Source organism: Drosophila serrata, unplaced genomic scaffold, assembly GCF_035046125.1.
Source record: "Drosophila serrata isolate PLE 108 unplaced genomic scaffold, ASM3504612v1 contig_184, whole genome shotgun sequence".
Classification (NCBI taxonomy): domain Eukaryota; kingdom Metazoa; phylum Arthropoda; class Insecta; order Diptera; family Drosophilidae; genus Drosophila; species Drosophila serrata.
Window position 1 is genome coordinate 1292518 of NW_028257082.1, and position 22387 is coordinate 1314904.

Genomic DNA, 22387 nt, shown 5'->3' on the forward strand with positions numbered 1-22387 from the left:
TAATGGTACACTGATCTTATTTATTTAACGCAAATTCGCTCCAAAATAGATAGTAAAAATAATATCAAAATAATTGTATTCGTCAAAATGTATACTAATATTTACATCGATATTAGTAGTTGTCTATATTTGATCGTATAAGCATTTCATTTGACGGGCATTCTGGGAACTCTTAACTACCGATGTTGGACTTAGATACTTGGAGCCGGATACGGAACTCTTGCGGTTGTCCATTTTGATGGACTTGTCTTTCATTATGTAGATGGCATGTCGCTCCTGCTTGCGGAACTTGGCTCTCCTGTTTTGGAACCACACCTGAAAGAACAAGGGTTTCAATTAATTCCTTAACTGAAGATGTAAGAATTACTAATAAATGGGGTATAGGTTTAGGATTAAATGTATCGTTATAGCTTCGTGGAAGATCTGATAAGAATATTTTTTCATTATAAATTTACATCCAATAATTAGTTTTTAAGGATTTCTCAGATATAGTTTCGAGAACATACCTGAACTCGGGCTTCTGTCAAATGCAGTTTTGATGCGATTTCCTCTCTTGTGTAAATATCTGGATAGTGGGTCTCTAAAAAGATCTTCTCCAGCTCGTTCAGTTGGTTCGATGTAAAGGTAGTTCGAATCCGTCTCTGTTTTGACTTATCCGTCAAGCTCAAGCCGTCATCGCCATAAGACTTTAAATGGAAATCTAAGATATGGGCATCACAGTTTGAAATATAGTAATCAATAAGTTTGGTTAATTGTTGTGTTAATTATTTTTAGGAAGAGGTAAGTGTAGACATCGTACCCGAGTTATAGGACGCTATGTTGTGAGTCCCAGGATAAAATTCTGAAACTGTGGTTATCTTTGAAAATAGTAAGCTCGATTCCTGATTCAGAGAACCTCTCATCGCAGTCTCGTTGGCACATAGCTTGTAGTTGGATGAGTCAATCATTAAATTATAGTGATTCATGTGATTTGCCACAGAGGAGAGTCCGCCACTTGCATTATTATTATGATAAAACTCCGTGTTAGCGTTGTATATACTACAATCCTTGTCGAAGTTCGCCTTGTTGATGAATGAAAATTCCATTGCAAATGCGGCACTTGTAAGATTTTACTGTTTTTTTTTTTAATGAGTAGCACTAGTCATTTCCCGATAAAACACATAGTTATAGTCGCGCGGAAAATATACACATTTTTTAACTGCCCTTGAATAAATAAGCTTCGATTACGATTGTACCAACTACAGAGCCACAGCCTTTGGACGAAAAAGGATGCTGCACTTGTCTCCCGGAGAAAGGGACGGAAAATTTCATTCGTTTCCGCGTTTGGGGGCGTTCCTAACGACCGCCACTCGACATAAGGGTGGAAATTGGATGTTCCGGCGCGTGCCGTGCACTGCAATTAAAACTTAAGCATTTACCATATATTATATGTATTCTGCTCTTCGAAATGTGTAAATATTTTCTCCAAAATGTATAAATTCAATGGGTAATAGTACTTACAATCGGTCTTCGTAGTGTTACCAAAAATTAAGCAGTTCTTATGAAGTAAGTTGCTTATACAAACTTTTTTATAAATTAAATAATTTAGATCTGATTATTTTAAGTGCAACAATTTTCGCAGGCCTCAAAAAGCAACATTCAGAAGATTAAATTAGTGCTTTATCCTTACATCGAAGCGCAAATGTTCTTTCACAGTAGTTCTTATACAATAGACATCCCTTTAAAAATAAAAACACTTAAAAAACTTGAACTCATAAAATTTAAACTAATTGTACTTGCAGTGAGTAAATTGAAAAAGGAAAGTTAGTCCTTTTTAGGTACTGAGTTTGTTGTCTGAAAAGGAAAGAGTATTTTCCGGGTGCACTACCGGTGTAGAGAGGTGAGCCAATTTTGTAAAACAAATGGTGTTGTACCTAACACAATGAATAAAAGACACCTTACTATATTGTCTTGTTCATGTTATTACGCTGATTGAAACAAACAATGCTGTGAATAAGCGGTTAAAGGATAACGCCCCTTCCATTTGCTAACAATTATTTGCCTACGCTGATTAAGTATTTCTTTTGATTTGGGATTATTTTGATTTGACATCCAAAGCGTAAAACTTCCTCACGAAGAAAAGGGACACCCTACTAAATTGTGCTTATAATAAATCGTACAATGGTGTTCTTAAGATAGAAAAATTATGAAGTGTCTTTCTTGCAAACAAATATCTTAAGCTGGCTTTATTAATAAAGAATTTTTAACGTTAAATTATTTTTATTTAATAAATAAAATACATTTTTTATATACAGGAACTTTATGGCAAAGTTTGGCAAAGTTCAGGCTAGTTTTATGTTTTATTTTATATATAAAAATATAAATATATTATTAAACAAACACAAAAAAGGAATCTAACTTCGCGATGCTAAAGTTTATACACCCTGTCAGTTTGACATTGAACTATAGGATCGAATCGAAATTCGATTATACTTAAACTTAAAATACTCCCATTCTTAGAATCGATTATTTTATATGACTTTTGACAAATTGTTCAAGAATTCAAAAATTAAAAAACTCATAACTAAGTCAAAAAAGCATTAATTTTAGTTCTGAAAGCTGTCCCATACTATTTTTTATTAGGCTAATAAATCTGCATACTTCATTTAAAATTTTAAAAATTTGACATTTTTGGCAATTTTAATGATGTAACCTCTTATAAAATTGTCAAATTTTGAAAAATATCCGAAATTTTTTTTTTTCAACCGGAGATGTCTAGATCGACTCAGCTGTTAATGCTGATCAATAATATATATGGATTATAGGGTCGGAAATGACTCCTTAATTGTGTTACAAGCTTCTGACTGAAAGTAAAATACCATTCTTTGAGTCGATTTATTTATATATTTATATTACAATTTGTTCAACAAACCAAAGTTTAAAAAGCTCATAACTAAGCCAAAAGAGCATTCATTTTAATTCGGAAAGCTGTCCTATGCACGTTTTTGTTAGGCTAATAAATCTGCAGAATTCATTTAAAATTTAATTTTTTGCCAATTTTTGGCAATTTTAATTATGTAACCTCTTATAAAATTTTCAAATTTTGAAAAAGTTCCGAAAATTCATTTTTTAACCGGAGATTGCTAGATCGATGCTGCTGTTGATTCTGATCAATAATGTATATGGTTTATAGGGACGGAAATGACTCCTTCACAGATATAAAACATATAGTACCCTAAAAGGGTACAAATATTGTAAGTTGCTAGTTAAATTTCGTTCTTTACCTTCTAGAGGTTAAGCCAGTGAGAGCAGGTCAAGAATAAAATACTCCATGTAAACCTTAGACTGGCAATTGTTTATTTTTTATCTTTGAAAGCAATAGACTGAAGGTGAAAATGGTATCGTATGTGTGAGTACACAGGTATTTTTTACAGCTCAGAATAAAGGGTTGAAAACTGAGCATACAAATACTCGTAGTATGTTTTATTTACACATTCAGTCGTTGCATGGTAGAGTGAAGGCGCTTTTCTTTTGTTAACCAACGAATTGGAACGAGTACACCTCTATGTCTTTAGAAAAAAAACTTTCATGATACATGTGTGCACTAAACACTTAAAAAAGCTTATGCATATCTAACCAAGTCTTACCAAGGTACTCTTAATCCAATATAAGATTTAATTTAACGAAAATAAAATAAATTGTGGGCAGTAATAACAGCATGGGCAATACTAAAATTATTAGTTTAAAACAAAACATAAGTATCTAATTTATTTAAGTTCGATACCTCAATATAAGTCGACATAGTTTTCCGTAAAAAATAATTTAAAACATCTTAGCTCTGAGTTTCCTAAACTCATGACCTTAAAGGCAAGTGAGCCTTAGATAAGGTTAAAGTCTAACTCTCACAAATTCTGTTAAAGCAAAGTAAATAGTTATAGATTTTTCAGTTTCTTTAAAAAACTTTCTCATTTCGACCAATTTTAGCTCTTCTTTTAGAAGCTAGTGTATAATCTCCACAGTTCATATTTTGCATTGAACAAATTAAAATTTAATTGATTCAAGTGGGATAATCTTAGATTTCACTCAACAAGTTATATTTTTATTCCTTGAGATTTATTGGTTGCGGTTCATATAAAATAAAAAAATATATTTATAATATATTATGATTTATAATGTAAATTTTTATGCCCTTGGAGCGTATTATAATTTCAGTCAGGAGCTTGTAACACAGTGAAGGAGTCATTCCCGACACTATAATCCATATATATTATTGATCAGCATTAACAGCTGAGTCGATCTAGTTAGTTATGAGCTTTTTAAACTTTGGTTCGTTGAACAAATTGTCATAAAACTATAAATAAATCGATTCAAAGAATGGTATTTTACTTTCAGTCAGAAGCTTGTAACACAGTGAAGGAGTTATTTCCGACCCTATTATAATGTATATTATTGATCAGCATTAACAGGTGAGTCGATCTAGCCATCTCCGGTTGAAAACTAAATTTTCTGATTTTTTTTTAAATTTGAAAATTTTATAAGGGGTTACATCATTAAAATTGCCAAAAATTGGAAAAAATTTCAAATTTTTAAAATTTAAAATAAAGTATGCAGATTTATTAGCCCAACAAAAACCTGCATACGACAGCTTTCCGAATTAAAATTAATGCTCTTTTGGTTAGTTAAAAGGATTTGCTGTTTAAACTCCCAGAGATTTAAAGCTTTTAATTTTCTTTTTGATTTTATGATTATGCTCCCATATGTCCTATATTCTTTAAATAACGGTAAACTGGGAGCTTCTGTTTTCATTTAAACAAGCATTATATACTCAAAGACCATATATTCCAGTCAAACATAGCCACCCTCTAATTTCCTTTAAACCTCCAGGGAAAATTCTAGTTAGGGAATTTAGAAAAATATTGTCGCTATGGAAATATGTTTTGTTAAATTTTCAAAGGTGCACCTAGCCAAGAATTTAAAAGTCTGAAAATGTTTCAAGGATAGGAAATTCTTAAGGACCCTAAGGTTGAACACATTGACATGTCCTGCAACGGTCAAACAGGCTCTGAAAAGTAATAATAGTTGTAGGATGTGTAAGTCAAGCAGCCAACTGGTTTTTCACAATAGTCAACGGCGGCTAGGAGCCAGTGGAGAGTAACGAAGCGGAAAGTAACGAAGTTTTCCAACCCCCACACACAGGCACACGTGCATTAACTGAGGCAGCTGCTCAGCTGCGATCTCCTCGAGCGCATGTGTCCACACAATAATAACGCACAAGTGGCACGGGCTACAATGCTAGGGGGTTCGGTTCGGTTTGGGATTCGGATCGTGTGCCACACGATCGGTCGCAGAATAAGAGAGCAAATGCCGGCATTATCTTGGTGAATATGTATGGTTACGCTGGGTGGGTTGGCTCTGGTCTCTTGGCTTTTGGTTCTCAGTGCTCCCGGTGGCGGCGGTGGCCATTTAGTTGTTTCTACCATATCATGCCGAGCGGACGGTTAAGTTGGAAAAGTCCGTTGTGTCGCCTGTGAAACTGTCTGCCTGCCGCGGTGTAGTATATATGAGGAAGTGTAGTCGATAGACCGTTATGAATCCTCTACTAATTGTCATTCTTGCACTTGGATTATTCCAGAAAGGTACTACGATTGTGCGAATTTTTTCGGCGATGTAAATACGATTTAGCATTCGGCAGAGAACTATTTTTAAATTAAGAAATGAAATCATTTCATCTGGCAAAAAGCGTGTATATAGGCGAATGTACATCGTACAAACCTTGAGAAAAATAATGACAAATCGGATATCTATAAATACATGTGTATACCTACAGATTTAAGTGAAAAGAAACGCACATTTTGCGGAATGTAAACAAGTGGTTACTGTCATAGCAAAAGGATATTCTACATGGATATTCATATGTATGTCCTTTTAATGAATATCAGATAGGATCTCCTACTAGAATATGAAATTGTTCTTAAAATAAAATTCAAAATAATACAAAGAAAGTGTTCAAAATAATATAAATAAAAGGACATAAGCCCCGAAAGCAGTGTGATCATAATTGTATATATAGTTGAACTTCAGATTTTGAAAACGTATTTTAAATTTTTTAGACTTCGTCTGGAATTATTAAAGTTAATAAAAGCCGAGATATCAGTCGCCTTTTACGTGGAAAAATGGCACACATGACAAACTACCAAATGAAAAATATTAACATTTTCTGGCTTTATTGTTTGTTATTGGTATCTATTTTTAAACGAAACGACGAGCATCTGTTCATTCGAATTTTTGCTTTTCGTAAATGTATAAGCTTTTTCGCCAACGGCAACCATACGTATTTGTATACATACGGTGATAAATGTGATTTGGATTGGTATATATACCAAACATAGTGATCCAAACAATACCAAAACGTCTTTCTTCAAAATTACCAAAGTCTTGAGTAACTAACTTCATTATCCAATTCTATCAAAACTGTATAAATATTGTTTTGTACATAGTTTGAATTTAAAATGTATTGCTTTTATTAAATACTAATTAGTTGTATATTTTATTATTTTATAATATTTCAGAAGCCCTTGGCTATCCCACCAAAGATGAGACCGACGCCAAGATTATTGTCCTTCAAAACGAGGAAATGGAGCCAACTATTTTAGACTGTGATTATGAGATCGAGGACAAGCCCACATTTCTCACAGTGAAGTGGTTTAGAGACGACAAGACCATATACCAGTGGATACTGGGGAAAGCACCAGCACCGATCGTTAGTTTGCCCTTAAACCGATATAGAAATATGAAATAAAACTAATTCTTTTTATATATTACAGCCGGAGTTTAAGAACGATGTCGACAGTTCTTATGAGAGCTCCACGGATCCCAACAAGCAGTACAGCTCGCTGGCTCTGATCAATCCCACGATAGAAACGACGGGGGACTACAAATGTGTGGTCCACACCAATACCCAGTCCTTTACTAGTCACCAGAGGGTACAGGTCGTTGATGTACGTAACTATACTCTAAATCTTTACCACAACAAGATTCATAACGAGACGCAGTTGGAGTGCGTAGTGACGAACGTGTACCCCAGGCCGACCATTACCATCCAGTAAGGATATATCAGCAGTCTACATACCGGATATTTCCTTTTATATATATATACGCTTTCTACAGATCCAGCGACGAAGACGTGGTCAAGAGGGAGCCCCGAGTGCAGGAGGACGAGGACGGTTACTTCAATGCCACCGTCGTGGTGGCAGTCTACGATACAGACGATGATCCCGAGGCCTATCAGTGTATCGTATCCTTCGATGGCTACGCGAAGAACCTGACGACTGTGGGGACCTCGGCGGGATCAGCGGGTCTCAGTCAGGTTGACGTGAAAATGTGTCTATTCTGTTGTCTGTACTATCTGCTTTCCAAGCTGAAAGTCGTCCTATTTTAAATAAAAACGTTGTTGATATATTTATTGTTACTAAAATTATGTTTATTGAATTCTGTTTGCCATTCAACTATCTCTCTTATTTATGGCCCTTTCGGCTTGTTAATCCATTTTGTAAATAAATACGAATACTTCACACAAACCACCGACTATGTAGGTTAACTCGCAAAACTCTGATTTTAGAGGCCTTTATAAGAATCCTATGAATTAAAAATCTACAACTGTTGTTTCGCCCTTGGCCGTTTGACATTTAATGAACATTTAACACAGCTCGGCGGCGCACAAAATCAAGAAAAGAAGGAAACGAGTGGCTGAATTTCGGAAATTAAAGAATATATCATTTGTTTATTGATATGTGGGACTCGAGTCCAGCAGAAGGCTTGAGGAGGAACAGCCGTTAAGATAGGCCTTGTGCAATTTGTTGACAAACTCTTTGTCGTTATGTATTAGGTATGTAAAAGCCTGCACGAACTGGGTTAAGTTCAGGGGCTGCTGCACGCGCTGCGGCTGCTGCTCCGAATTGCCATTGGGGGCATCGAACATGGTGGGCGGCATGAGGGCCGGCATATTGTCGCCGGCCAGTAGCCGCCGCAGACACTTGCCGGCATCGTCGTTCGCCATGAGGGCCGACGACGATGGGGCACTTGGTGGGGCAACAAAGCTCTGGCCGATCTTCAACTCACTGAGCAGCGACAGAGGAGGTGCGTTCGCTTGCTGCACCTTCTGGAAGGGCGATATTCGGCTCTCGGAGGTGCGCGTTATCTCGCCGGCAGTTTCTCTACCGCCGGCCGAGTGGATAAGGTTTAGGTCCTCCCCTGGCGTGGCCGCGCGCTGCTGTTTTTCCAGCTGGTCCACGGACAGCGGCTGGACGCGATGGAACTGCGACTCCACTGTGGCCTGCTTCGCAGACTCGAAGAACTTGAGAACGTTACCGGCAGTAACGCTTTCCGACGGCGTCTTCGACTGTCCGCTCACCTGTGCGTTGTACTCCTTTTGCGCCTTACTCAGCATATTGAATATGCTCGCGTTGTCTGGCTTGGGGTTCGTGAGCGTCGGGGCGGAGCGCGACACCTGGCCGTTGGTGTCCGCCCTGTCCCTGTTCTTCAGCAGGCCATTCACCAGGCTATTGATGCGATCACACTCTTCGCTGTTGTAGAACCAAAAGCCGCGAATCCGCGAACGCTCGTTGCGGTAAAGCAGAAAGGGGGGCTGCGACTGCAGTTCCAAACTGCCGGTGATGGGTTCCACGAAGGAGGTCGTGTTTAGCCGGTTGTTGATGAATATGCTGTGGAACGGCTCCGCGTTGCGGTGATATATGAAGAATGCGCCTTCCACGTCCGTCTTCTCCCATTCGTTCTGCGTAGAGTTGAAGGTGTAGAAGGCGACGTGCGAGGACGAGTCCACAATCTCCTTGGCGTAGGGATCTATCTTCTTGATGGCTGATAAGTTCATCCGGGTAATGCTTTCGTCGGCCATCGTAATTGTATTCAAATCGCTATGGCAATTATCAAGCTCTATTGCAATTATTTGTAAATTCAACAATCCCTTACGTATATATATAATATGCACATTCGCAATTTTTTGGCATATCGATAGCTAGGTCCTCGATTGCGCGCTGTTTCCACTGGTCTGCATTTGCAAGAACATATTTTCCAATTTACGGGATTTTCAGCTGAATAAATTTTGCAACTATTTAATTATCTATCAATTATATATTTTTTACTTAAAATGGAAGGAGCCATTTAATTTTCAATTAATTTTAAATATCGATAGGTTTCCAATATCTTTCAGTTGCCTTAAATAAGCCTATCGAATTGGGCCACACTAAAAGGAAACTGGCGGGAATAATTATTGATAGCAACGCGATATATATTTGTTTATAAACTTCCTCAAAATGCAAAAGTCCATAACGTAAATATGCGTAATTATAGTGGCACGTTATTATCACTTTAATGGGTTCATTTTCAGCTCTTTCTTTAAGAAGAAATCCGATGCCGCAGACAGCCCCTCACCGCCGAAAAAAATGCCGAGGTAAGCTTAATTTGTTTGCAGTTTCTTGCACTGCCATTTTTTATTGGAAATTATTTAATCAAACCCACAGAATCGACAAGAAAGCTGACCTGCCAGAAGAGACCTGTGTTAAGACCGAAAATGCCTCCCCAGAACTCAAGCCCAAGGCGGAACGGATGTCAATATCTCCAGAGAAGACAATTGCTCCAAAGAGTGTCAAGGAGGAATTGGATGCCACCACTGATAGGAAGGTCACAACCATAGGACTTAACTCTACCGCGAAAGATAGCAAAGAGGATGTGGAGAACTACGACCCATCGACGGACTCCTATCATCCGCTTAAAGACGCCTACTGGAAGGACAAAAAGGTGTAAGTAGTGGAAAAATGATTACTAAAAAGGACACTAGCTCTCTATATGGAATTCTTCCTTGTTTTAGAACTCCCTACTTGGCACTGGCTCGCACATTCCAGGTCATCGAAGAGACGAAAGGCCGCCTAAAGATGATCGACACACTGAGCAACTTCTTCTGTTCGGTGATGCTGGTCAGCCCCAGTGATCTGGTGCCCAGTGTTTACCTCAGCATTAACCAGCTGGCCCCCGCGTACGAAGGTCTAGAGCTCGGCGTGGCCGAGACCACGCTGATGAAGGCCATCTGCAAGGCCACGGGTCGCAACTTGGCGCACATCAAGTCTCAGACTCATCTAATCGGAGATCTGGGAATTGTTGCCGAGCAGTCGCGTGTTTCGCAACGCATGATGTTCCAGCCGGCGCCGTTGAATGTGCGGGATGTGTTCAAGAAGCTGCGGGATATAGCCAAGATATCTGGCCAATCGAAAATGGATCTAGTTTACAACATGTTTGTGGCCTGTCGCTCGTCGGAGGCGCGCTTCTTCATTCGGTCGTTAATCGGAAAGCTAAGGATCGGCATTGCCGAACAGAGCCTGCTCACTGCCCTGGCGATTGCTTTGGTCAAGAAAAACCACATCGACGACTGTAAGGCCAGCAAGGTGCCGGAAATCTACAAGGATGAAATTGCGGAGACCACTTTGCTGCTAAAAACTGCCTACAGCCAATGTCCCAATTATGATATAATCATCCCAGCCATACTGGAGTACGATATTAAGGAGCTGCAGGAACGATGCCCCATGCATCCGGGCATGCCGCTGCGGCCCATGCTTGCCCAGCCTACCAAGGGTGTCCATGAGGTATTCGAAAGATTCGGTGGCATGCACATCACCTGTGAGTGGAAGTACGACGGCGAAAGAGCTCAGATCCATCGCAATGAGAAGGGTAAGATCAGCATTTTCTCGCGCAACTCTGAGAACAACACGGCCAAGTATCCGGATTTGATTGCCAGGAGCAAAGGCTTCCTCAAGGGCGAGGTGGAGTCCTACATCATAGATAGCGAAATAGTGGCCTGGGACGTGGAACGAAAGCAGATTCTACCGTTCCAAGTGCTGAGCACGCGCAAACGAAAGAACGTCGACATCGAGGAGATCAAGGTTCAGGTTTGCGTCTATATTTTCGATCTTCTGTACATAAATGGAAAGGCTTTGGTGACAAAGAATCTGTCTGAGCGCCGAAAGCTGCTGCTGGAGCACTTTCAGGAAGTCGAGGGAGAGTGGAAATTCGCCACAGCTCTGGACACCAATGACATAGACGAAGTGCAGCAATTTCTAGAGGAGTCAGTCAAAGGTTTGTCCCGGCTCCTGTCTCAAGGTTAATTTAAAATTATGATATATTATAAATCAGGTAACTGCGAGGGTTTAATGGTGAAGACGTTGGATGAGGAGGCCACCTACGAGATAGCTAAGAGATCGCGTAATTGGCTCAAGCTGAAAAAGGATTACATCTCCAATGTGGGCGACTCTCTGGACTTAGTGGTCATTGGCGGCTACAAAGGCAAGGGCCGAAGAACAGGCACCTATGGAGGATTCCTGCTTGCCTGCTACGATACAGAGAATGAGGAATACCAGAGCATATGCAAGATTGGAACAGGTACTTGTTGCATATCAGATAATCATATTCCAAAAGTGAATCCCTACTGCCCTCCGTTTTAGGCTTTACCGATGAGGATCTGCAGATGCACTCCGAGTTCTTGGGAAAGCATGTCGTAAGCAGCGCCAAGTCGTATTACAGATACGACTCCAGCTTGGAGCCGGATCACTGGTTTGAGCCAGTCCAAGTGTGGGAAATCAAGTGCGCCGACCTGTCGCTCAGCCCCATACATAGGGCTGCCATTGGGATTGTGGACGGAGAGCGTGGCATCTCGCTGCGATTCCCCCGGTTTATACGAATCCGAGACGACAAGAACAGCGAGAACGCCACGGATGCCCATCAAGTGGCGCATATGTATCAGTCGCAGGATCAAGTCAAAAACAACCAAAAGACGTCCACACAAATGGAAATGGAGGATGAGTTCTACTGATCGATCGTTTATTTAACAATAAAATCATGTTTTCGCTATTTAACCATGCCAGCCGAGTTGGCACTGTTGCTGCTTTCAGAGGACTTTGAGATGCGACGAGCTTCCGGCTGACCTTTCTTGTTTTCTTCCTGGGGCTTTGATTTGTTGTTGCGCCTGCCAGAACGCTTGCTTTTCTTGGATTTCTCCTCCGCCACAGAAGCCTCGCCATCTGAGCCCTCTTTACCAGCGTTTTGGGATAACTCCCCAGATCCAATACGTGGGATGCGCACCTTTGGCTGATAAATGGCGATCGAAGGGCGGTCCTATCACGAATACATATGAGTTTTAGTAGATTTATTAGATTGTCAGTGAGATTTTTTGTAAAGAAGTAAAACCAACCTTGTTGCGAATACGCCTCTCCTCGGATGCTCGGAGTTGCGCTGCCTTGATGGGATCCTCGGCATTTGTTTCCTGGGAGCTGCCTATGTCTTGCAGCCCAATGGTACTGCCTTTGTCATCCGTACCGCAAGCGGATTTAATAAATTTCTTGACGGAATCTGATACGTCGGAGCTTTTCTTGGAGTCTGGATCTGTATTCTCAGCCTTTGAAGCAGTAGGTCCTGAATCAGTGGCATTTTTAGCTTCAGACTTTTCTTTTTTTAGAATAACTATGTCTTTGTCCTTGGACTGCTGCTTGACACTTTTGTCCTTGCCGCCGAAGGGTTTATCTTTGTCCGGCTTACCATCCACTTTCTTTTTACTCTGCTTGGCCAACTTGCGCTGCTCGTGCTCTTCACGGCGCCGCTGGTCGCGCTCTGTGCGTCGTTTCGACCGCGACGTCTTGGCCGCTTCGTTGCCTTGTGCTGCTGCAGAAGCGGTATCTTTGCTGTCTTTGCTGTCCCTGCCTTCTTTCTTAGGGGCTGGCTTCTTGTTGTCTCCGCCTCCGCCTTCCTTGGCCTTACTGCCTTCCGCCTGCTCCAATAACCGAAGTTGCTTCTGCTCCTCGCGCTGCTTGCGCTTCTCCTCGTTACGTTTGCGCGCCTCCTCCCGACGCTTCTCCTTCTTGTTGGCCAAATACTGCAGAAGGGGTGTGGATTTGACCTTTTCATCTGCACGACGTTCGAAGTTAAAGTCAATTTTTACGTCCCCTAACCGACTCGCCTCCTCTCGCTCGTCAGCCAGCCGCTGAATGAACTCCTGGTAGTGGGACTCGCTCTCGATGGTGTTAACCTTACCGTCATCGTTCCGGGCCCTGTTCTTGAGAAAGCTTTGGAACGGGGCGTACTCCACGATGGCTACGTACTCAACACCTTTGTTATCTACAAAGACGTAGCCGTCGAATCGGTCACGAAACTGCAGCACCTCCTCAGGGTCCTTCATCGACATGTCGATGTAGGCGCGGCATGTGGCCTCCTGGCCCAAAGACCAGTCCGCCGGGCAATAGTAGTAGGCGTCATTCTCGGGCAGCGGACCAACTTGGTCCAGGAATTCCGTTTCTGTCATTGTAGGCGGCAAGTGTCGTATCACGATCTAAAAGTAAAGTCTGTCATTAGAAAATTCACTCTATTTGTGCATCCCTAGTACATTACCTTGATGATGCGGCTGGCTTTTTCCTTCTTCTCCTTGCGGCGATTTACCTTAGGTTTGTCCGGATTGCCTTTCGGCTTTTCCTCGGCCGTAATTTCAGACATTTTAGACGTTTCAAAGTTTGTGTTTACATTCCAATGAAAAGGCAACCGATAGAGATGACACCTAGCAGCAAAAAAAAATCGCAAAAACTAATCGATATCACTAATGTTTTTATTGACAAATTTTTTAGAAAAAAGAGCTGAAAGTCTTGTAATATTTTGTTTAAATATGGATTTTTTTACTAATTTTTTTTTAACATTTACAATTCACGCCACTCGGTTTGATTTGTACTTTGTGACCGCAAGCTTTTCTGCAGCCACGATCGGGATTGAGTAATCGATACTTGTCCAGCTCTAACCACTATCCTTACAGCTGTGGCTTCCTCTTCCCACTTCCAGATCACCAGCACGATTTTAAAAAGTGTTCAGTTATCGTGAATTAAAATTTTTCTATCAAAAGTCTCTCGTTTGGACAAAATGATAACTTTTAAGTTCCCATTGGGACTGTCCCTGGAGTGCTATGTGTGCGCCAAGAATAAGGCTCACGCTTTGCAATCAATTCGATCTGCCGCCAAAAACTCGACATCGGTTGAAAATAAGAAACTGTTGGAAAAAGAATTTGTGACTCCAGAAGTAGTTTGCAAGAGTTGCAAGGTGCAGCGATATTGCAGCTTGGATCATCTCTTGGTGGATCGCCCGGAACATGTTGAGCTCTGCCGGGTATTGAGCCATCTTCTAAGCTCTCAAAAGCTAAAGCATCCGCTACTGCATCGAGGCAACATCTCGAGCCCGGAGCACTTACAGTTGGTCATCTCCCAGCTGAAGCTCATACTGCGCGTCAAACTTCAACGTCCTCTTACTCCGCGGGAGCATCACGTCATTAGCAATCCAGCCATATGCGAAGTGTGCTTTAAAACCGAAGCACTTCTAAAAGTCTGTAAGGATTGTGCAGGAGTGGCCTATTGTTGCGAGGACCACTGTTACCAGGACGCAAAAAAGCATACTCCGAAAGAGTGCCGAACTCTAGCTATGATCTCCAGTCCATTCCGTCAACTCGACTGTACATTAAACCTAAGAAGCTTCCACCAGAGCGTTGACATGAGGCAGAGTCACCTGATTGATGCCTTCTTCAAAGCCACGACTCTGAAGATTGATAATAATCCCCAGAACATCGCGGTTTGCTCCTCCTTCAGCGGAATCGCCAGCGCGTGCCTGGCTTTAACGAATATTTCCTGGGTCTCAGATCAGTACAGCGCTGTCATTGTTTACGTGGTGGCCGCCACTGAGGAGCACTTACTTTACTTTCAGGAGATGCACCTAAGATTCTTCTTTCTGCAGTACCAAAGCATCCAAAATTTGGACTTGTACTTCATTGGACCTAAACTTCTGCCCAGAGAGTCATCCAACAAAAAAGTCTTTCGATTTCGGGGTCTAGTTCGAACCGTTGTAAAGCATTACTTTTCGGAGACCTTTACTGCATTCTCGAAAAGTATGAAAGTAGATCCGACAGTGATCCTCTTGCTGGAACCCGATTTTATCAATATGGGCACGGCAACGGAGCAACTAGTCAACCAATTGCCAGGAAAAAGAAACGGAGGCGTATCGGAATTCAATTGGGAGAACTGTCTGGGAACTATTCTTCGGACCTACGGCGTTCCCATTTGCTACACGTCGGCCACAAGATTTCAGGCCATGGCCGACTTTACTGCCTTTGACTCGATGGCCTTATTTCATAACATAACTATAGAACGAGTGTACAACATAACCGAGAATCCTTATCGGGAAATATTACCCCTGTACAATTTTTCTGACTGGCACAATGAAAGGATTATCTATGCCAACAACTATCTCGAGGTACTCTTCACAAGTAAAAACAGGATATAGGATTTGTTTTAGTCAAACTACATTCCAGGAGAATTATGGACAAGTTTCGTAGTATTATGAATGAATAATATTTCGTTTCGAACGTGATTTGAAATCTCTCGCACTTTAATTTAAACATTTTTGGTAATTGTTTAAGAATAAATTGTTTACCTATTTCATAGCCTACATTTAATAAGTAATAAGTATAAATGCTCAGTTTATCAATGCAGCAGCCACAGAAATTTGCGCTAAGAGGAAAACGATTACAATATTTTCGGTAGATTGTGTTGGATCTGTGGAACGCGCGGATTTCTAGATCTTCTTTGAAATGACAACGATTAGGTCGATTAGCCAATAGAATGATTGATGCAGGTCTCCCTCGCACAGATATGGCGCCTTCGTCCACGACTCTACACGAAAGCCGCAGTTCTCCAGCAGCTCCATAAACCGGCTGGCCTCTTCCTCGAACGACGTTTGTCGCCCGGTTCCCTCCAGAAGCGGGCGCAGTGGCAAGTGGGAGGTGTTTGTCTCTACGTAATGCATGTATGGAAGTACCAAGGCCACCACGGCTCGGCCATTGGGAGCGAGAGCAACGTGTATGTCCTCCAGCAGCTTGAACGAATCAAAGCACCGATCCAGCACGTTCAGGCACAAAATTAACTCTACGTTCTCTAGCCCGCCAATCTCATTGATTACATTAAAGTTCAGCTTCTTCAGCCGCTCCCGCATGGTCCAGCTGGCCTCCGTGGCAAACACCCGGAGACCGGCACTGCCACTTAGCTCGGCGACAGTGTTAGCAACCCGCAGGGAGATCTCGCCATCGCCAGCACCAATGTCCAGGAGCGTCACCGGTTCAGTTACAGATGCTGGTGAGAAGCCGCCGGCCACGAGTAGCTTATGGAACTGCGCTTCCGACAGGATAAACATTGAGCCTCTTTTTAGGAAGCCATTGATGTCCGTCTGCGTCATGAAGAACTGGAGAATAGATCTGGCCAGGGCGTGCCACAAGTGCGTCCAAATGTTCGCCGATAAGGCCTTGGCACGCTCCAACCAACTCACCGTGGTCGCATCTGGCTCCAGGGCCACGAACTTGGCTTGGAAGCGCTGGGGAAGGTCGTGGGCCAAGGAATACCACTGAAAGGAAAGCAAATCACATAAAACAGAAGCTTTTGTCGAGGACAGGAAACAGATGCATACCTTTCTAGTGTCTATGTTTTCCAGAGAGTTATCATTGTGGAACTTTGCGTGGATGACGCGTGCCAGAGTTCCTCGGGGACGATAAATAGCCATATTTCATTAATTTATTTACATGTTATAATCGCTAAGCAAATACAGTTAGTTGGAATTTAGTGCGAACGCGGCCGATAAACTAGTGTTGGCACTTGCGATAGTTCAAGAACTATCGCAATTGGACACTTGTAAACGCAACAAAACAAAGAACATATCTTTAAAATATAAGGCACCCTTGAGCAATTTACATTTATAATTTGAAATGTTAATTACGTTTTAAAATGCCAGGTGAGGTTTTAGTTCATCCAATTGGAAATACAGGTCTGCGATATCATGTCTACTATCGATAGCGAAAGAATGAAACAAATTATTGAATTTATGCTGTCTTGCATGCATTTTTAAATTTGTGAACTAATAAAAAACTTTAAAATGCAGTGAATAGAAAGAACTTATTAGTTTTCGTCTTGAATAAGTGAAAGACAATCCACAAATTGAATAAACATCAATTAGGCAAGCCGTCGCCGACAATTTTGTGTGGTGTTCGATACATTTTGGGCCCATTGCACACGTCCACATTTATTTACCAGTCGAGTAATGTATACAAAAATAAGCGGCGGCTATTAATTTTTTGTTATTTTAATGAAACACAGTAGATGGAAATGAGTACAAACGTTGTTGTTGTTAACATGGACGAGAAGGCGGCGGGCGACGACCTTCCGTACTTTCCGGAGAAGTTTCCGGGCAAAGTGTGCTGTTTATGCAACCTCGGGGAAAAAAGTGCCTTGGGACAGGGGACGATTCTTCAGCTGAAGGCGCCAGCGGACCTCAGAGATAAGTATCCCTCCGATCGGATCAAGGAGGACGGATCCAGGCTGTACTATGGCCAAAAGCTGGTATCAAACGGTGCGGGCGAGTGTCACTACGAACTGGACAAAATCGGCCAGCCGGAGATCGTGCATCCCGCCGATTTTGTGGACGAGGGATTCGTTTACGTCCACCGAATGTGCATAATGTGGTCGCTGCGCAAGAGTCAGATATCCGATGTGGACGCCACATATTTTGCGAGCAACTTTGGGGAGTTCATGGAGCAAAAGTGCAATTTCTGCGGCCAGTACGGAGCCTCCATCAATTGTAAAATGAACTGCCGCCAGGTGCACCACTGGCCGTGTGCAGCTGCTGCTGGCTGTCTCCTCATCCTGGAAAGCTTCACGGTGTTCTGCACGGAGCATCTGAGTCAAGTGCCGGTGATATGTAAGTGCATTCAATCATTAAAATATAAATTGCTATATAAATTCACTTTCGGGCACTTGCAGGTAGTGATAATAATGTGGAGTGTGTGACATGCTCTTCGCTAGGCGACCTGTCCAAGCTCATCATGTGCAGTACTTGTGGAGATCATTCCCATTCAACCTGCATTGGACTGGCCAATCTGCCAGGTAAGCCAGAGCCAATACATCACTCTTAATAACCGTTATTAAATCTTTTCTATTATGTCTAGATACGCGTTCTGGCTGGAACTGTGCCCGATGCACGAAGTGCCAGATCTGTAGGCAGCAGGATTCGAATGACCTGAAGTACGTAAAATGTGAACAGTGCCAGAAGATCTATCATGCTTCCTGCTGGCGGCCTGTTATCTCAGCCATTCCGAAATACGGCTGGAAGTGCAATGTGAGTATTAAGCAACTGAAGCGTAAAAGTGACTCAAATCCCTTCGCATTTTAGCGCTGTCGTGTCTGCACAGACTGCGGCTCACGTACTCCTGGCGGCGGCAGCTCGTCCCGCTGGCATAGCCACTACACAATCTGCGATTCGTGTTACCAGCAGCGTAACAAGGGGTTTTCCTGTCCGATCTGCCAGAAAGCTTACAGAGCAGCGTCACATAAGGAAATGGTTAAGTGCAGCTGGTGCCACAAGTGAGTATGATTCACCTATGCCTCAAATAACATCTCAACACCCTGGTCATTCCCCCAGATTCGTACATAGTACTTGCGACGAAGAAGCCGACTTGACGGCGTATCACAAGAAAAAGGAACAAAATCCCGACTACGACTATGTGTGTCCGAACTGCAAGAGCAACTCTTCAGGTCCAGGTCAGTCACACCAGGCCATCGACTCGATCGTCCTTTCCGTAATGGACCATTCGACGGCAGATCAACTAAGCCTCCGAGAAATCGAGATTGATCCGCTGGAGGGCAAGCCCAATATGGATCCAATCGGCGATGAAATTCAAAAGCTGCCCACCGGCAAGAAGAAAATGTGCCTCTCTAGTGTTCGCGGCAAGAGTGGCAAGTTCGTGCTGCAGCGAATGGGGGTCCTCTCGCAGATGAGCAAGAAACGGAGCACTCGAGGAAAGGGACGCTTAGCCGGCAACTTGTCCAACATCTCTAGCGACCGCTGCGTAAATCGCAACATGGACACCGACCTCACGAGCGACAAGAAGATGCTGTTGTGTTCGGCGCGGGACAAGTTCATACTGAGTCAAGACATTTGCGTGATGTGCGGATCCTTAGGCATCGAAAGTGATTCCGAAATGATCACATGTGCCCAGTGCGGCCAGTGCTATCATCCATATTGCGCCGGTGTGAAGCCCTCCCGAGGCATCCTGCAAAAGGGCTGGCGCTGTTTGGACTGCACGGTGTGCGAGGGATGCGGGAAAAAGAACGACGAGGCTCGCCTTCTACTCTGCGACGAGTGCGATATTTCGTATCACATCTACTGTGTAAACCCGCCGCTAGAACAGGTGCCCTCAGGCAACTGGAAGTGCTCCTTCTGCACGCTGTGCCAGAAGTGCGGCCGCAACCCCACCGAAAAGAGTGAGTTCGGCGACTCCAACCAGGCCGAGTGTCCGCCGTGTGCCAGCCAGTCGGCATGCCCGTTGTGCAAGATTCCCTACAGCAGTGGCGAGATGATCATCCAGTGCGAGCTCTGTGAGCTTTGGTCCCACTTCCTCTGCGACACCATAAACGCTCAGCTAACAATAGACTATTACGACAATAATGTGTATAAGTGCTTAAAATGCCGCTGCTCGGTGAAAGGCGGTGGCCAGTTAGCTATAATGGATGCCAAGGCAGGAAACGAGGACGGTGTCCTCACAGGAAAAACATCAGCTGGTCACTTCACACAGACTCCTGGATCTGCTGGCGATGTCAAGAGTCACATCGCCTTGCCCAGCGATCTTCCCGAAACTGCACCAGAGGCAATTCATTGGATTGACGGCGTGTGCCTTAGTGAAAGCGGCCTGAGCATGATTAAGTCCTTGTCCACGGAGATCAAGCGAAAGCGCAAGATGCGGCAGGCCATTGGCAATGGCAAGGACGGACAGGAAGCTACTGAGGCGGAGGCGCAGTGTGAGAAGTACAAGGACGGCATGGTGTGGGATGGAACAGAGAATCCTATTCCCGAGGGCTTTACCATATCCACCAACGACGAGGGTGTGCATATCTTGCGCAAGAAGCGTCAGCGAAATCTACAAAAACTGGGCATCGGCGGCTTCTCGGTGCGCAATCGTGGCCTGAAGAAGGACAGCGAGGAAGCAGCGGCCGCCGATCATCATCAGTTGAACTCCACAATGATGAGCATGGACAAAAAGAAGAAGATTATAAGGAAGAAACAAAAGAATAAGCTAATTGAAGCCTATCCCGTATACTTGCAGGAGGCTTTCTTTGGAAAGCCTCTATTGGAATCCGGAGAGCTAGTGATGGGCGAATCCGATTCCTCTGACGAAATAGACGCCTCCATGAAGGTGTACTTTACGCGGCCCGAGGGCAAGAGTCCCGAACATGATACCAAGAGTCCAGCCAAGACGGTTAAGAAGGTCAAAGCTGAGAAGCCGGTGCCAGGTCCGCCGGATAACAAGACACCGGCAGCCGCCATCGAGCAAATGCCCATGGCAGTTCAGCAGAAAACAGCCTCCAATGTTTTTGGTAATTATCTCCATTTTTATTAAGTAATGAATGAGTTCTATTAATTTTTAAATTCGCTTCTAGATCCTTCACACACCGAGGTTCTTGCCAGTCGGCATCCTTTGGATACGTTAGCTTCGCCAAATATTGCGGAACTGGACGTAGCATCAGCTAGCTCGATGAATTTGGTTCAGTCTGGAGATATTATTGAAAAGCCAATGAGGTAATTATATTTATAAATTATGTATATATATATATACAAAAATATATTATTTATTCACTTCCAGAGAATCGCCTGTAGTCCTGGTCGACAATTACTTGGTGCCGCAGCAACAGTTGTCCCAGGATCAAGGTCAAAAGTTCCACAATCAGATATACTTGTCGGGTAATATCGCCACCCAACAGATTCATAATTTCCACCAGCAGCAACAGCAACAGCCGACGGACCATCTAAGTGCACACAACAAACAGAAAATGCAGGGCATGATGATGGGCCAAGTGGTTCTGCAAGCGGAGAAGCGGGGTCCCGAGGAGGAGCAGCCCAAGATGGTGGAGCCCGTCGTGCCAGTTGAGAACATGAATGCCGGCACCCAAAAGACTGCCGAGAAAATGCGCAAGGATGAGGGTAAGGATTGTAGTTATCGCAACGAATATATGTCTTTATCGAGTTTATTTCTCTTGCACAGACCTCGGCCTGATGGCTACCATTTCCGCGGTTTTGTATGCAAACACCGAGCATCCGAACCTAAAAGAATTGTTCCCGAACTGGAATGATCGATGCAAGCAGATTTTAAAGCGTTGGCGCTCGTTGTGCAACGAGAAAAAGGCTCCATTCCTGCAAAAGGCAAAGGATAACCGTTCCGCACTGCGGCAGAGGCGCGAGCAAAACAAAATTCCGCCTCCACCCGCACCCAAGCCACAGAAGCAAGAGGAAATGGCCAGAGTTTGGAAGCAGCAGCAGCAACAGCCGTCAAAATTGAAGGAGGATCCGAATCAAACGAATATGTTTGTCACTTACAGTAAGTAGAAAAAAAATAGAAAAATACCCTTCCTTTCTTAATCTCTATATCTCTCCGTTTTAGATGGAAATGCTTACGACATGGCAACCACTTATGGGGGCTCGGCGGCGCCACCAACTGCCAGTAATCCACACCATGTGATGCCCAATATTAACGATAGCTTGGTGTCCAAGGCCACGACAATCCAAAGGACAGCTACATCTGTTCATTCAACTGCAGCCACCGTTTTGAAAATGGACAATCGCTTGGAACTAAATTCGGTCTATGGGTCTGAGCACATCGGCGATAAGAAACTCAGGAATCTGCTGCAGAAAAACAGCGCGGAACCAATGCTATTGGAGGCCAACTCTGATTTGTTCCTGCCCAACGACGTTATGAGGCTGGGCGGCATGATGCAACCGAATCACACGCCCATTACACAAAACAATCCAATGTTAAGCATTAGTGGAAAGGCTCAGCCGTCGGAAGGCAGGGCCTTGGAGCAGGACGTGAAGATGAATGAGCCGCCGGAGGGCACATCTTCTGCGTCCGTTGAATTGGAGAATGTTGGCTTTAGCGACCTGCTGGGCGGACTTGGAGAAGGTGACGACGATGACCTACTCAAGTCGCTTACTTCCGAAATGGGCGACGACTTTAATATCTTGGAATATGCAGATCCCGACCTGGACGTGAATGTCCTCAACTCTTTGGACTTTGATGACAATGAAAAGTGTTCTACGTAGAGAGAAAGCACCTGCACCTGAATCTGAGTAAATGGAAATAAAGAAGGCAATAATAATACGACATTCTTTAATCTTTTTTGCTTTTGTAGGAATTATATAAAAAGTTAAAGAAATAAATATGTGAGAGCAAAACAAACAAATCTAACTATGGATCCTCTCTAAACTGGTTTAAAAAAGAAACCGTAGATAA

General features: G+C 43.2%; 8 protein-coding genes across 12 annotated transcripts; 4 read left to right on the forward strand and 4 right to left on the reverse strand.

Moving 5' to 3' along the window:
• Window positions 1-9: 9 nt before the first annotated feature.
• Window positions 10-1205, reverse strand: PHDP (Putative homeodomain protein). Its single transcript, XM_020962385.2, has 3 exons — window positions 800-1205; window positions 507-700; window positions 10-315 (listed from the first exon to the last, which is right to left on the reverse strand). Exons 1-3 carry the CDS (start codon window positions 1083-1085, stop codon window positions 124-126), a joined length of 672 nt encoding a protein of 223 aa, XP_020818044.1. The 5' UTR covers window positions 1086-1205; the 3' UTR covers window positions 10-123.
• Window positions 656-7556, forward strand: LOC110191512 (uncharacterized). Of its 3 annotated transcripts, none has more exons than XM_086827870.1 (4): window positions 656-780; window positions 6549-6739; window positions 6804-7081; window positions 7147-7556. In XM_086827870.1, the coding sequence occupies exons 2-4, from the start codon at window positions 6614-6616 to the stop codon at window positions 7415-7417; spliced, it is 675 nt and encodes a 224-aa protein (XP_086683996.1). In that variant the 5' UTR covers window positions 656-780; window positions 6549-6613; the 3' UTR covers window positions 7418-7556. The 3 variants fall into 3 exon arrangements, with proteins under 3 accessions (XP_086683996.1, XP_020818038.1, XP_086683995.1); XM_020962379.2 differs by lacking the exon at window positions 656-780 and adding an exon at window positions 5256-5615; XM_086827869.1 differs by lacking the exon at window positions 656-780 and adding an exon at window positions 5402-5894.
• Window positions 7438-9127, reverse strand: DCP1 (decapping mRNA 1). The gene is made up of 2 exons (XM_086827859.1): window positions 8965-9127; window positions 7438-8909 (listed from the first exon to the last, which is right to left on the reverse strand). The coding sequence occupies exons 1-2, from the start codon at window positions 9000-9002 to the stop codon at window positions 7760-7762; spliced, it is 1188 nt and encodes a 395-aa protein (XP_086683985.1). The 5' UTR covers window positions 9003-9127; the 3' UTR covers window positions 7438-7759.
• DNAlig1 (DNA ligase 1) lies at window positions 7734-11897 on the forward strand. 3 transcript variants are annotated; one of them, XM_086827847.1, is made up of 7 exons: window positions 7734-7864; window positions 9188-9325; window positions 9383-9445; window positions 9516-9794; window positions 9863-11121; window positions 11179-11424; window positions 11487-11897. In XM_086827847.1, the coding sequence occupies exons 2-7, from the start codon at window positions 9309-9311 to the stop codon at window positions 11852-11854; spliced, it is 2232 nt and encodes a 743-aa protein (XP_086683973.1). In that variant the 5' UTR covers window positions 7734-7864; window positions 9188-9308; the 3' UTR covers window positions 11855-11897. The 3 variants fall into 3 exon arrangements, with proteins under 3 accessions (XP_086683973.1, XP_020817994.2, XP_086683974.1); XM_020962335.2 differs by having other exon boundaries at window positions 7750-7864; window positions 9206-9325; XM_086827848.1 differs by lacking the exon at window positions 9188-9325 and having other exon boundaries at window positions 7768-7864.
• On the reverse strand, window positions 11846-13608 carry Upf3 (UPF3 regulator of nonsense mediated mRNA decay). The gene is made up of 3 exons (XM_020962351.2): window positions 13423-13608; window positions 12233-13363; window positions 11846-12156 (listed from the first exon to the last, which is right to left on the reverse strand). The coding sequence occupies exons 1-3, from the start codon at window positions 13522-13524 to the stop codon at window positions 11890-11892; spliced, it is 1500 nt and encodes a 499-aa protein (XP_020818010.2). The 5' UTR covers window positions 13525-13608; the 3' UTR covers window positions 11846-11889.
• Window positions 13609-13802: 194 nt separating this feature from the next.
• On the forward strand, window positions 13803-15510 carry LOC110191489 (uncharacterized). Its single transcript, XM_020962354.2, has one exon. The coding sequence runs from the start codon at window positions 13939-13941 to the stop codon at window positions 15343-15345; it is 1407 nt and encodes a 468-aa protein (XP_020818013.2). The 5' UTR covers window positions 13803-13938; the 3' UTR covers window positions 15346-15510.
• Window positions 15430-16729, reverse strand: LOC110191508 (protein-L-histidine N-pros-methyltransferase). The gene is made up of 2 exons (XM_020962376.2): window positions 16522-16729; window positions 15430-16458 (listed from the first exon to the last, which is right to left on the reverse strand). The coding sequence occupies exons 1-2, from the start codon at window positions 16612-16614 to the stop codon at window positions 15637-15639; spliced, it is 915 nt and encodes a 304-aa protein (XP_020818035.2). The 5' UTR covers window positions 16615-16729; the 3' UTR covers window positions 15430-15636.
• Window positions 16730-17097: 368 nt separating this feature from the next.
• Window positions 17098-22337, forward strand: Lpt (Lost PHDs of trr). Its single transcript, XM_020962320.2, has 9 exons — window positions 17098-17805; window positions 17868-17990; window positions 18053-18222; window positions 18277-18467; window positions 18526-20477; window positions 20541-20679; window positions 20744-21081; window positions 21143-21475; window positions 21539-22337. The coding sequence occupies exons 1-9, from the start codon at window positions 17208-17210 to the stop codon at window positions 22195-22197; spliced, it is 4503 nt and encodes a 1500-aa protein (XP_020817979.2). The 5' UTR covers window positions 17098-17207; the 3' UTR covers window positions 22198-22337.
• The last annotated feature ends 50 nt before the right edge of the window (window positions 22338-22387 follow it).

What these genes read in the sequence shown, in the direction of transcription:
- PHDP (XM_020962385.2), bottom strand. Translation starts at nt 1,085, where the DNA reads ATGGAATTTTCATTCATCAACAAGGCGAACTTCGACAAGGATTGTAGT. An exon ending in CATAGCGTCCTATAACTCGG is followed by an intron (nt 701 to 799) that starts GTACGATGTCTA and finishes CCCATATCTTAG; the next exon opens with ATTTCCATTTAAAGTCTTAT. An exon ending in TGACAGAAGCCCGAGTTCAG is followed by an intron (nt 316 to 506) that starts GTATGTTCTCGA and finishes TTGTTCTTTCAG; the next exon opens with GTGTGGTTCCAAAACAGGAG.
- LOC110191512 (XM_020962379.2), top strand. Translation starts at nt 5,567, where the DNA reads ATGAATCCTCTACTAATTGTCATTCTTGCACTTGGATTATTCCAGAAA. An exon ending in ACTTGGATTATTCCAGAAAG is followed by an intron (nt 5,616 to 6,548) that starts GTACTACGATTG and finishes ATAATATTTCAG; the next exon opens with AAGCCCTTGGCTATCCCACC. An exon ending in AGGCCGACCATTACCATCCA is followed by an intron (nt 7,082 to 7,146) that starts GTAAGGATATAT and finishes CGCTTTCTACAG; the next exon opens with ATCCAGCGACGAAGACGTGG.
- DCP1 (XM_086827859.1), bottom strand. Translation starts at nt 9,002, where the DNA reads ATGCCAAAAAATTGCGAATGTGCATATTATATATATAC. An exon ending in TGTGCATATTATATATATAC is followed by an intron (nt 8,910 to 8,964) that starts GTAAGGGATTGT and finishes TAATTGCCATAG; the next exon opens with CGATTTGAATACAATTACGA.
- DNAlig1 (XM_086827847.1), top strand. An exon ending in CCGCCGAAAAAAATGCCGAG is followed by an intron (nt 9,446 to 9,515) that starts GTAAGCTTAATT and finishes TCAAACCCACAG; the next exon opens with AATCGACAAGAAAGCTGACC. An exon ending in CATATGCAAGATTGGAACAG is followed by an intron (nt 11,425 to 11,486) that starts GTACTTGTTGCA and finishes CCTCCGTTTTAG; the next exon opens with GCTTTACCGATGAGGATCTG.
- Upf3 (XM_020962351.2), bottom strand. Translation starts at nt 13,524, where the DNA reads ATGTCTGAAATTACGGCCGAGGAAAAGCCGAAAGGCAATCCGGACAAA. An exon ending in AAGCCAGCCGCATCATCAAG is followed by an intron (nt 13,364 to 13,422) that starts GTAATGTACTAG and finishes CTTTACTTTTAG; the next exon opens with ATCGTGATACGACACTTGCC. An exon ending in AGAGGCGTATTCGCAACAAG is followed by an intron (nt 12,157 to 12,232) that starts GTTGGTTTTACT and finishes TATTCGTGATAG; the next exon opens with GACCGCCCTTCGATCGCCAT.
- LOC110191489 (XM_020962354.2), top strand. Translation starts at nt 13,939, where the DNA reads ATGATAACTTTTAAGTTCCCATTGGGACTGTCCCTGGAGTGCTATGTG.
- LOC110191508 (XM_020962376.2), bottom strand. Translation starts at nt 16,614, where the DNA reads ATGGCTATTTATCGTCCCCGAGGAACTCTGGCACGCGTCATCCACGCA. An exon ending in AAAACATAGACACTAGAAAG is followed by an intron (nt 16,459 to 16,521) that starts GTATGCATCTGT and finishes CTTTCCTTTCAG; the next exon opens with TGGTATTCCTTGGCCCACGA.
- Lpt (XM_020962320.2), top strand. Translation starts at nt 17,208, where the DNA reads ATGGAAATGAGTACAAACGTTGTTGTTGTTAACATGGACGAGAAGGCG. An exon ending in GAGTCAAGTGCCGGTGATAT is followed by an intron (nt 17,806 to 17,867) that starts GTAAGTGCATTC and finishes GGGCACTTGCAG; the next exon opens with GTAGTGATAATAATGTGGAG. An exon ending in AACAGCCTCCAATGTTTTTG is followed by an intron (nt 20,478 to 20,540) that starts GTAATTATCTCC and finishes ATTCGCTTCTAG; the next exon opens with ATCCTTCACACACCGAGGTT.